Here is an 11,700-nt window from a genome sequence, read left to right as displayed (position 1 = left end):
TTGAGCTGTGCAGTGTTTGGCTGGTTGCAGTGTTGACCGTGCGATCGCCTTACCACGCCCAGGTCCTGACCTCGGGGTGATCGGATGCTAAAGGACGTGTGGTGTGAAAAGATGTGTTTTAGTGTCGTTTTTCGTTCTTACACTTTTCGGTCTCGCCTCTCAGCCCGCGAAACAAACAAAAAATAATAATAATAATAAAAACTGGCAGCGAATCGCAGTTCACACCCCCGCACGCGTCCACGTCCGTCACGGGGATACCGCGAGGTTCACATAATATAAATAACACGACGCTGGCTCATTGTTATTCATTTTATTGGAAAACAAGTCAGATCAATTGCCCAGGCAGAACGTTAGGCACGCAAGAGGACATTACAGGAATTACCGCCGAGGCTAAAAGTTGTGTGACAATGCTTAAGTAAGTCGTTGTAAGTTATTGTTCGGCTCGAGGTCGGGCGTGCTGAGTGCAGGGCGCGTGCGGACACGGGGCAGGGACTACTCCTCGACCAGTTCCGCTGGAATAAAATAGTTACATTAACAGTTTGTCCTGGGCTTCCTTTACACTTTACTACCTACATCCAGCTTATGTCTATTATATTTTTGAACAATGTTGCGTTTCCAAGCGAAATCTAACCCACTGAAACACCCTGTTGTTATATGAAGTATCTGTCGTTATACTCGTGAGGGAGGATGACTTACGCAGCTCGACTCGGATGAGCACGTGCTGACACCGGGTGACGTCGAACTCGCTGATGAGACGGTAGAAGAGCTTGGCGGGGTCGCGCAGGTCCGCGGGCGACACCGCGAGGCCGCGGCCGCGCAGCGCCGACACCTCGCGCTGACAGTCGCGCGGGATCACGGCCGCCTGCACCGCCGCCACCGCCGCCAGCAATATCACTGCGTATTTCAGCTGAAAACGAACAAAATTAAAAAAAAACTAGTTTACAAACAGCACACACTTGGATTTTACGTTGAAACCGGGTGCGTCGCGAACTCAGGTCGACAGGCGGCGCGAAAATGCCCTGTATGGGTCCAAAGATGGATCGGTAACTTTACTTAATCAACGGCGGTACGACTAGAGGTCGAAGTCTGAAGTGTACCTGAAGTGTACAGCTGCCCCACAATTCAAGTCGGAAGGCAAACAGGCAGGATGGCAGTACCTACTCGTGCAGGTTCACAACATGCGCCACCACCAGTATTATTCGTTCGTTTTCCTAAGTCGTCTGTGAGCACGTGAGGTGCACGTTGCTAGCACCAGCACGCACCCCCTGGCACGAAGTAAGCAGCAGCGTGAAGTATGTTGTCAACTAATTCAATTATACCATCTCCTCAACTATGTATTTAAATTTCATTTCAATTGTTACACAAACTACAAATAGTTGAAATCGTACATTCGGCCAACCACCTCAAAAACTTCATTAAAATATGAACTGGCAATACGCACCATGGGTGTGTGTGTCGCTAGCGCCATGCGGCCGCGCTGCTTATATACCCACTCGTAGAGCACGACGGCGCCGCCATGTACCGACCGGCCGGTGTTGCAAGGCGGAGACACTACCAACACTTTACTGAAATAAACTCATAGCTAAATAAAAATACATTTCTAGTCAAATTAATTATTAAATGAAAACCATAAAAATGCATTCAAAGTATTCATTATAATATTATAACAAACAAAATGAAGAAAACATTATTTTTTTAACTATAAGTAGCCTAATGAATTCGGGGCTGGGCCCGGCACCTCGACCCTTGAGACCTTGATGACCTAATTCACCCTTACTTCTTTACTCCCCGTTACTCACATCGAGGATACATGAGAGTGATACCCCATGCCAGAGATGGCGGAGTGCACTAGGAGGCTGCGTCAGGGTACCTACTGGCACGCTGCATGCGACACCCGCATCACTCTCATTATTTATTGCCTTAGTTATCAACGAAGCTTAAATTTTAGAATTGTTTCATAATTGTAACAAGGGTCAGAATGGCTACATCTGGTTTCGGCAGCATGGCGGGCCAAATAGTCTTTAATATGTCTACCCAGTCGCGCGTCCGTCCTGTAACATGCGGCTGCAAGAAATGTTAGGAGAGAGCAGACGTGACACCCGGGCCCGCCTCCTCACTCGCCCTGACACGGACTGACTGATGAGCATTGCAATCATGAAAAAAATAAATAAAAAAAGCATTAGTTATTTCTCTGTCAGCACTCCTCAGCCTCCAGGGACTAACCACACAGCATCGACAATACAGAAGGTAACGACTCGAATTCAATACTAATTTGTATTTTAAATATGAATGTCTTGGGTGTGTGCTGTGTGCTCAGCGTCAACGCGGTTTGAATTTATTGCGCCGTACAAAGCTAATTCGACAGCTGACTACAATTAACTTAATTGACTCAGTTGTTTCCAGCCAAATGTTGTTTTTTGAAACTACACGGTCGACGCTGTTCAATAGATTGTTTCACTTTAACGATATTTAAATTCGATACCAACTTTGGAAAATGCCCGGACGCGAACTTGCTTACAAACGTGCGCACAATGCTCTGGGAGTGCATGAGTACAGTGCGAGCACCTCACTGTGACAGTGAGAGTTGACTGACTGAACTGCCTCCTGTGTACAATGTGTGTACACAGAGACCGCGGTACTCTCAGCCATAGAGAAGTTTTCCATTTGTTTCAAGGCAAGTGATTCGTCCGTCCGCACCTGGACGCAGGTTGCACAATATAAATAACTAGGTACATTGGAGTCACTCCCGCCGACGCAAGACCGGACACTTCTTTGCCATACCAATAATAATAAAAAATGCCAAAATTTCAGAATTTTCATTGCATTTGTTACAAAATACATAGAACAAAATGTGCAGGCGGCAAGATTCAATAAATGTCAATAAAATAAGTGATGATATTGAATGTCACGAAATGTCAGAGCCAATGTATTTGTTATTTCAATATCAACGAGATAGAACTCGTCGCGTCGGCGCTGGTCTTGATAGTTTGCTAGTTTGTTATGGGATAAGGCTGCGGCACGAGGCTGAAATACATGGAAACGTAGACAACGGGAAATATCAAGAGACAAGCAGCGTTGGCTATATTAGCGACGTTCGTCCACCGCTCTGTATCTCGCTCGGTGTTGTTCGTTTCGCCGCACTCCCAACGCGGGATGAGCAGCCGAGTCCAGTGCGAGCCGACCGCAGCTTGCAGCTCGTGGAGCCACCGCGGCGCCGGGGAGGACTTCCTGCAGAGCGCGCCCAGACACAGCGAGCTCACCAGCGCCACCAGCGTCGCGAGCAGCGAGCCGCGGTAGTAGTACACGAGACTCGGGACGCTCGCCAGCTGATGGAGCGGCGCCATCGCCCGCAGTTGGTTTATGAAGTACACGTGGGCCGCGACACTGAACCCGAGCAGCGACGCGCGAGTGCTCTGCCGCGGGTCGAGGGCGAGCGCGGTGAGGGTGAGCGCCGACAGCATCACGCCGGGAAACACCACGACGGCAGCGAGCCCCTCGCCGTGACGCTCCATCACGAACGTCATGTTGAGGGTGTCCGTGCCGTTGGTCTGCAGGTAGTCGATGATCATCCATTCGGCGCCGTATTCCGCTCCGAACATGGTGATGGCCCTCCCCCCAAAGGACAATTTTATTTTATTTGCTCCACCCGTGTTATGATCGGGGGGCGCGATCAGCAACGAGCAAGTCTGGCGGTCGTAGGGCCAGTCGGTGAGGTCGGGGACGCAGATGGCCGGGTCGTTGAACCTGGGCACGCAGACCACGCGACCGGTGTGCGCCACTTGACAGGGGACGTTGTAATGGTGGACGGTGTCGTCCGTCTCCGGAGAGTTGAGCACTCGGAAGGTCTGGTACCACATCTCGGTCCCGCTGACAAGTACGGTCTCCTCGATACCGCCGTAGTCCTTGGGATCCCACGTGAGTCTGTCGTGTGTCCACGAAATGTGCACCCGTGTGTATATGTTGAAAGTGGACTCTTCGCTAAGGTATTCGAAGTATCTGAGCGTGAACCGAATATAGACATCGAGCGGCTCCGTCTTGTTGCAGAGAGGCTCCAATGAGCCTGTGTTGATCAAGTCTGTATGAAGTTTCTGTTCCCAAGCATCTTCCGGGATTCTGTGATCGATGACACAGTCTTGTGCGGAGCCCCGTACGAGCAGCAGGAGGAGCCCCGGCAGGAGCGACATGGCGGGCGAGCAGTGCGGCCGCTCTGGCGGGATCCAACATACGATCCGGTAACTCGAGACGAGGGACGCCCATCAGCTTATCGACAATTGATATGTTTCAATGTCGAATACATCACAATCTGGATATTTTTTTATTTTTTATAACTAATATAAACTTAAACTAATATTAAAGAGTACTTGTAGAATAACAAATTTTAAATACTGGGAAGCTAGTAGTCATACTAGCAGTCAGCTCATCGTTATCTCTCTACTCTTGTGTGGAGAGATGACCTGGCGCATACACAAACAGAATGTGGGCATTGTTAACGCGAGAACAAGCCACGAAGAAGCCACGTACAATGGTGAAGCCAACAGAACCGACAAGGTGTACGGACGCGGGTTTGCACCGGCCGTGGCGGAACAAGCACTCGTAGGGGTTGCATAGATTATGTCTGAACGGGAAGTTGTTAGATACAGGACCGGAAACTTGGTCCCCTCCCGTACCCCTCAGTTTCTCAGCCACTGCCACGCTTCTTGGAACAGCAAGAATGTGTGAATGTCATTGTGCCATTTGTGGGGTTTGGATTTCACTGATACATTATTGGCAGACCTGCTTATATGCTATCCAATTTTACCTTGTTTAACATTTATACTCTGTGTCATCTATGTGAAACTTTCTTAAGCTGCTCCTAGTAGACAATTGGTTAAATTTCACAAATCTATGTATATTTTACTGTAGAAGTCCGAACTACGGTAAATCCTAAGATTTTCCAGTAAGTCCTAATATTTACCAACTCTTAATGGTAAAAGCCCCAACCGTTCTATGATCGTCGTTTATTTCGGACTTTTACCACCATTCACTTAGTAAATCTTAGGATTTACCTCAAAGACACGGTAAATGTTGAGATAAACATGTCAATACGTGTTCAGCGTATGGCCTTGTAAAATACGGATGAAAATATTACCGTCGAAAATGCAATTGCATAAGACAAGGAAAACAATGTTGCTGAAAATGAGTCAGAAGAGGACATAAGCAGTATTAATTTGAGGAATAAAACACAAGAAAATGTAACTGAAATTATGACGGAGAAGCAAATAACTAATGAAACCGATTTAGAGACAGAAAACTCAACTGAAGCTCAAGAAGATCCAATACCAAAATGCATAAAATCAGTCCAGACAATAAGAAAAAAATAATTAGGAAAACCAAGCTGAAATCGTCTGATAAATATCCAAATGTGAAATTTGGTCAAAATATTAGACTGAAAATACCTGACATTAACAGAGCTAATATTTACTAAAACTAAACTCTAATATTTACTGCTAAAACCTAAGATTTACCAATATTATAACATATATTATTATATATAAAAGAAGGTTTTTTTATTGCTTAGTTTGGTGGACGAGCTCACAGTCTACCTGGTGTTAAGTGGTTACTGGAGCGCATAGACATTTACAACACAAATGCGCCACCCACCTTGAGATATGAGTTCTAAGGTCTCAGTATAGCACATATGATGGGGGTCATCTGTGCAGTATAGTTACAACAGCTGCCCCGCCCTTCAAACCAAAATGCAATACTGCTTCTCGGCAGAAATACGCAGGGTGGTGGTACCTCCTCGTGCGGACTCACAAGAGGTCCTGCCACCAGTAATAACCAGTTTCTAACGCCACGTAAAGTGTTTTACGCATCACGTTGGTTTTACATAATATTTTCTACTAAAATCTATCATCATTATTAAATGTAATTTATGAAATGTTATAAGTATTAGTTAGTAGTATCTGTTGGTAGCAGGTGTAATAATAACTGACTACTACTAGTACTGTGAAACTGAGGGTCACCGAACTGGGGTTAGAACACTAACAATAGAGGGTGAGGCTGAGTAAGAAGAGTCCTTCGCCCGCCATTTAAAGAATACAGGTAGACCACGACATCATTATTTGATTCATCGTGGCTTCAAATAATAAGGTCTTAAATAAAACTCAGTATCGGCCCCATTTAAATATTCATAGCACGGGGACAGAACCGCGTATAATGCGGTGCGAGGGGGTCTTGTAGTGGGGCAAACGAGGGGAGGGGGCTGTTGGAGACGTCCAACATTCGGAGGAAAATGGTAATTTATTAGCAGCTAAACGGTTGTCGGCCGATATTTTAGAATCTGACAAATAACGCCGCGGGAATGCTTTGCACGACGCCCCTTGAAAATAACGAAACCGGCTCGCACTGGAGCTGACGGACGCGACCATAACGCGCACTACAATGTATTTAATGGATCAAGACCACAAAATTATGAGTTATGTACCTTCTAATATGTAACACTCTAAAAAAACATTTATTGATGACACACCAGATTTTATTATACTTTTAAGGTATTGAAGGTATTGTCTCTATCTGGTAAATCTTTGAAGGTATTGTTATCTAAAAAAATATGGTTTTTTTTTCTTTTATTGTTGTGTACAATAAAAGAAAACAAAAGAAAAAGCCGACAGCTTTAAAATTCCTAATTATAAAGAGAAAAACAAGCTCTAGTGATTGAATCGAACGAATTTATAGTTTTTAATAGTGTAATCTTATTCAATTAAGGCGATCCTGTCATCCTACGAACCCTCACTATACGGAGAGGTGGAACAAAATATGTGGCAAAACAAATGTTGCTGCTCATTTGGTATTGTCTTCAAGAAACATCGTCCAAAGTGGCAGACCAAATACAAGTCCTGACAGACTATTTACGAAGGTCAAAAACATCAGAAGTAGGGTTTGCGCGACGAGATAGAACGGCTCGAATGCTGAGCGCGTACTTGTCTCAGTGCGGACCCCGAGCCGGTCAAGGGGCAGAATAGAATAATGGAGGATCATTAATTACGGAGATGCGGCCGCGAAAACATCAGGTGAGAAGAGAAACGACCGGAGCGGACATTCTCACGGACGTTCGTTCGTGTGAGAGCTCCTGGAGTACCTGCCAGGTGTCCAGGTGTCCAGGTGTGCGGGCCCGGTCGGGTCCTCGAGACAGCAGTCTAATGCGACTCATTACAATTATTATATATTATACTAGCTGACCCGGCAAACATTGTTTTGCCATATATAAGATTTCTAGGGAATTTCTAGTGTAGAAAAAAAAACTAACTTATTGTAAGTGTGTAAGGATGTGGTAAATGAGTGAAAGAGGTATGTAGTGCTGTGAACGATGAGGGAATATATAATAAAAATAACAAAACCTCATTCAACCACATAATACCTCATTATAACAAAAAAAAAAGTCCAAATAAAAAAAATATATGTTAGGGGTGGACAACCCTAATCACTTAGGGTATGAAAAATAGATAGTAGCCGATTCTCAGGCTTACTGAATATGCATAAAAAATTTCATGAGAATCGGTCAAGCCGTTTCGAAGGAGTATGGCAACGAAAACTGTGACACGAGAATTTTATATATATTATATATTAATTAAACAAAAGTCACGTTACACTTTTTTTTTTTATAATAATAATAAATAAATAAATATTTACTAACAATCACGCCACGTTAACTGGTCCCGTGGTAAGTTCGTAAAGAACTTGTGTTACAGGTACCAGATAACGGAAATACATACATATATTTAATATACATCCATAACCCTGGAAAAGACATTTTTATATTTATCATACAAATATCTTCCCTTGGCGGGATTCGAACCCGCAACCCCCTTGTGTAGTGACCATGTCACTTACCACTACACCAGACGGCCGTTGAATTTTACAAAAACAATCTCATTATTGAATGAGCTCACTTTATTAAAAGTTATATTTAGTTAGTGTATCTCTGTCTCTAGCGTCTCACTCGCGGTGTTGTGGCGAGTTGGCGAGATGAGACAGACGTGGATAATTGCGGAGGCGCGCACCGACAATTTCTATGCCATAATAAGAAAGCGATGCGCGTCCTTGCTCTGCAGGGTAGGTGCTAGCTCCAACAGCATCCTGGCCATGATATTCTCTAGGTTAGATGGACCTTTTCTGAATCATTGCAGAGAGGTCCACAAGGTTTTCTCGTAATGCAGCTATTGCAATCGTATGTAGTATGTTTGTTGTTGTTTTCTTTTATTGCTGTGTCCTTACTAACTTAGTTTTAAGAAATAACTGTTACTAACATTTATATGGATTGTTATCTGAAATAAAGAATTTAATAATAATAATAATAATGTAGGTAAAAGAGAATATAAAGTTTACCTGTTTTGAAGTCTGTTCAAATAGTTTTACACAATGCTCGAACGAACGAACGATCAGGTTACGTCGAGTACGAAGTGCGAGTTTTTATTTTTTTTATTGAAGATTTACTGGTGGCCCGGAGACCTTTCCAGTTTCACCAGGACAGGTGGGCGAGCAAAGGCTCAGCCAGAAGGGGTGGGATTTGCTAACAGCTACCCGAGCGCCTCCGAAGGAGACCTAACAACTCAAGAGCAACTGCTTCGCGAATGAATCTATTACCAGATCGGAATCGCGACCCGCTGAGAAGATCCGGCGAGAAACTCAGCGAGCTGATGCATGGGTTAGGTTGCACGTAGATCTCTTTGTCGAGTTCGACGAGTACGGTTACCGGGGTTCCTCAGCCTGCTCCTAGTGTTAGAGCTGAAGGTGAATGCAAGAGTTATTGGATCTGATGAATCCGTAAGGACGTGTCTAGGGCGACGACGGTGACTTGCTCCTGCGTGGTCAGGATTCGAGGAGTAGCCAGCGGCGGCAACGATAAGGCCATTATCATGACGCATTGCCTTATCGAAGTAACGTTCCGACGCTGACTTCATGTGTTTGCGGATCGATTCGCGGCCCAGGTCGTTGTGTAGGTCGACGTTCCTCACGAGCCACGGAGCCCCGACGGCTAACCTGCAAAAGCGAGATTGTAGGGATTGGAGGGTGTCTATGTGTGTGCGAGCCGAGTGAGCGAACACCACACTCGCGTAAGTCATGACGAGCGAGGTGCGAGTGCTGAAGAGCAGTAAGAGATCTGATGGACGGTTCGCGACGTATCGCGTTCACTGCTATTTGGTTAACTATTCTCTTTTGAATATCGACCTAACTAAAGTGGCACTCCTGTGGAAAACCTCTTGCTCAAAGAAAGATTCTCGAAGAAGTGTAACTAGTACTTCTCACAGCCCTAGTCTAAACATTGATTGCAGCATTGTAGTGTCGATGTACAATTATTTATTGGTCGTAATTAAATGATTTTCACAACGTTCTTCTAGGATACGCCCAAAAGTTGCGTCAAAATCTCAATTTTAAAATGTTGCCGAGCAGACTGAAGTAAATCAATAAGTTGACTTGAATGGAATACGATAATAGGATACGATAATCACTTAACACACAGATGGGCGGCAAGCTCCTCTGTGCATCAACTCCAATAAAATAATTTCACAAGACGAAAATTGCATTTTCAAATGTTATAACAGCAAGAGTTTCCAGGTGCCCCGCAACTAAACCGAATAAACATCCAATAGTCTGTGATGTTGGTCTGTTCGAAGGTGTGGGAGGTACAAGTGCAGAGAGCGAATCAGGAACCAATCCGGATCGTAATAGAGCTGTAACGAGCTACCCGCACTGCTCCATGTTCAGGAGACGTCGTTATTAGCGCTGCCTTGTGCGGAGGGATCTTTCAGTCTGGTCGCTAGATTGGTTATAAATGGGCTTATTTATTTTACAGGTTTACTAGCAGGATAAGAAAGTATAGTAGGAGGAATGGACAACGATTCGTCTCACGTTTAGAAATCAATTTTGAAGTTTGTAATCGTCAAGGCCTATTTATTATATTATTATATCCTATAGACAAGACACCTAGATCAATTTAGATGCTAATTATTCTCATGAAATACGTAACTTCACACATTAACGAATGGTTTGCGCTATTAAGGAAACTAGATGATGACCGAGCTTGGCTCGGTTTTTTTTGATAACGCCATCCTGTTGTGTCTTTAAAGCGGTTAGTTGCCCTCAATTAAGAAAAATAGTATTATTATTCGCCAATAGATGTCGGGAAGAGTTGATTATTGAAATCACGAATAAAACAACATTTTCTGAAAATAAATCGTAGCTAGATCGATTTATCGCCCCCGAAATCCCCTGGATACTAAATTTTATGAAAATCGTTGGAGCCGTTTCCGAGATTCAGATTATATATACGAGTATACAAGAATTGCTCGTTTAAAGATATAAGATAAGATAGTGTAATAAAAAAAATAGCAAAAAATATAATTTGCGTAATAACTAATGGTAGGACGTCTTGAGCCCGCACCGGCAGTTACCACCAACCCGCCTATTTCTACTGTGTCATGCATTCCAGTTTGAAGGGTGAGATAGTCGTTGCACTCTACATTTGGGACTGGAACCTTATATGTATATGAATCTTCACCCTTCTAAATCATAGTAATAATAAAACAATGTGAATATATGTCTAATTGGTAAATGCTGATACCGACTTGCGGGACTGACTCCCCGACGCAGTCACATCGCTCGGTGTTAGTGCACCGGCCGCCCTGTCCCGCCGCGCCGGCCGCGCGAGGCTCACCTCAGAAATACGACTAGGTTAGTATTTTCTGAACATATAAACAACAGTCCCTGAGTTCACTAGCATACATTTTAATTGGGTTAATAAGAATTACATTTAATTGTGAGCTTAGTGCCAGGCTCGCCCTCATGTTAAAAGCTATATTTTTCTGTGATCAAATTTATAGATAATAGAGTTTTCCAATTAGGTACTCCTCAAAGTCCATTTCTGCATCTTCCTCCCCTTCCACATCTAGAATTGGGGAATTTAGGATATGTTTACCTATAATACCTATAATAGTATATCGTTCGACAAGCACACACTATTTAGGGCATATTGTCAGTCCTTTTACACCTGCAGTCTGTGGACTGAGTACACTCAAAAGGCGTTTGGAGCCCTGCGCGTCCAATATAACAACGGCTTCAGGGCACTGATGGGGCTGTCTCGGTACTGTAGCGCGTCGACGATGTTCGCGCAGGCTCACATAGATGGCTTTCACGCGATCATTCGTAAGCGGGTGGCCCCCGCGTGGTTTCGGCTCCGGGACAGCCCGAACAGCCTCCAGGCCGCGATAGGAAGTCGCTATTGCTGCCCTATACTGAGGCACTGGAATGAAGTCCATGTTGGCTCAAGACCAGCCATGTTCAATGTAAAATAAATAAAATGAACTGCTTTTTTTAAGAAAGATTTCGTATTACTAACACTTCATATGGAATTTAATTCTGAAATAAAAATTTATTATTATTATTATGTGTATTAAACACTGCCTCGCCTGAGAAGACAGCAGGACACACTCCGGCGAGATGGGCAACAATCGGCCGGAGCGTTAGGGACTATTGGGAGAGAAACCGGCGAACTATACGGGCATTGTCCAGCAAGACTGCTTTTTGCATTTGGGCCACCACCGACTTTTTCTTGAGACGTTTTGAGAGGCTTTTAGGGACCAAACCGTTCACCAACACAACTACCGGGATTACTTCTGTGGATACCACCCTCCACATGTCGGTCACCTCGTGCGCCAGGTC

At 44.3% G+C, this 11,700-nt stretch overlaps 2 protein-coding genes across 3 annotated transcripts; both read right to left on the bottom strand.

Moving 5' to 3' along the window:
- Positions 1-295: 295 nt before the first annotated feature.
- On the bottom strand, positions 296-2,668 carry LOC101745377 (uncharacterized). Of its 2 annotated transcripts, XM_012690280.4 has the most exons (5): positions 2,487-2,668; positions 2,035-2,136; positions 1,442-1,565; positions 697-907; positions 296-512 (listed from the first exon to the last, which is right to left on the bottom strand). In XM_012690280.4, the coding sequence occupies exons 1-5, from the start codon at positions 2,546-2,548 to the stop codon at positions 493-495; spliced, it is 519 nt and encodes a 172-aa protein (XP_012545734.2). In that variant the 5' UTR covers positions 2,549-2,668; the 3' UTR covers positions 296-492. The 2 variants fall into 2 exon arrangements, with proteins under 2 accessions (XP_012545734.2, XP_021203602.1); XM_021347927.3 differs by lacking the exon at positions 2,035-2,136.
- Positions 2,669-2,990: 322 nt separating this feature from the next.
- On the bottom strand, positions 2,991-4,184 carry nAChRb3 (nicotinic acetylcholine receptor subunit beta 3). Its single transcript, NM_001109931.1, has one exon. The coding sequence runs from the start codon at positions 4,182-4,184 to the stop codon at positions 2,991-2,993; it is 1,194 nt and encodes a 397-aa protein (NP_001103401.1).
- Between the last annotated feature and the right edge of the window lie 7,516 nt (positions 4,185-11,700).

The sequence above is a fragment of the Bombyx mori genome, chromosome 27, assembly GCF_030269925.1.
Source record: "Bombyx mori chromosome 27, ASM3026992v2".
Classification (NCBI taxonomy): Eukaryota; Metazoa; Arthropoda; class Insecta; order Lepidoptera; family Bombycidae; genus Bombyx; species Bombyx mori.
The sequence above is the reverse complement of the archived record's forward strand: the minus strand, read 5'-3'. Positions and strand labels throughout refer to the sequence as shown.

Bases quoted from the DNA above. Each gene is read 5' to 3' on its own strand.
- nAChRb3 (NM_001109931.1), bottom strand. From the start codon at position 4,184: ATGTCGCTCCTGCCGGGGCTCCTCCTGCTGCTCGTACGGGGCTCCGCA.
- LOC101745377 (XM_012690280.4), bottom strand. From the start codon at position 2,548: ATGCACTCCCAGAGCATTGTGCGCACGTTTGTAAGCAAGTTCGCGTCC. The intron at 908-1,441 runs GTGCGTATTGCC...GTTCGTTTTCAG, and splicing joins TAGCGACACACACACCCATG to CTGAAATACGCAGTGATATT. The intron at 513-696 runs GTAAGTCATCCT...ATTTTATTCCAG, and splicing joins GCTCATCCGAGTCGAGCTGC to CGGAACTGGTCGAGGAGTAG.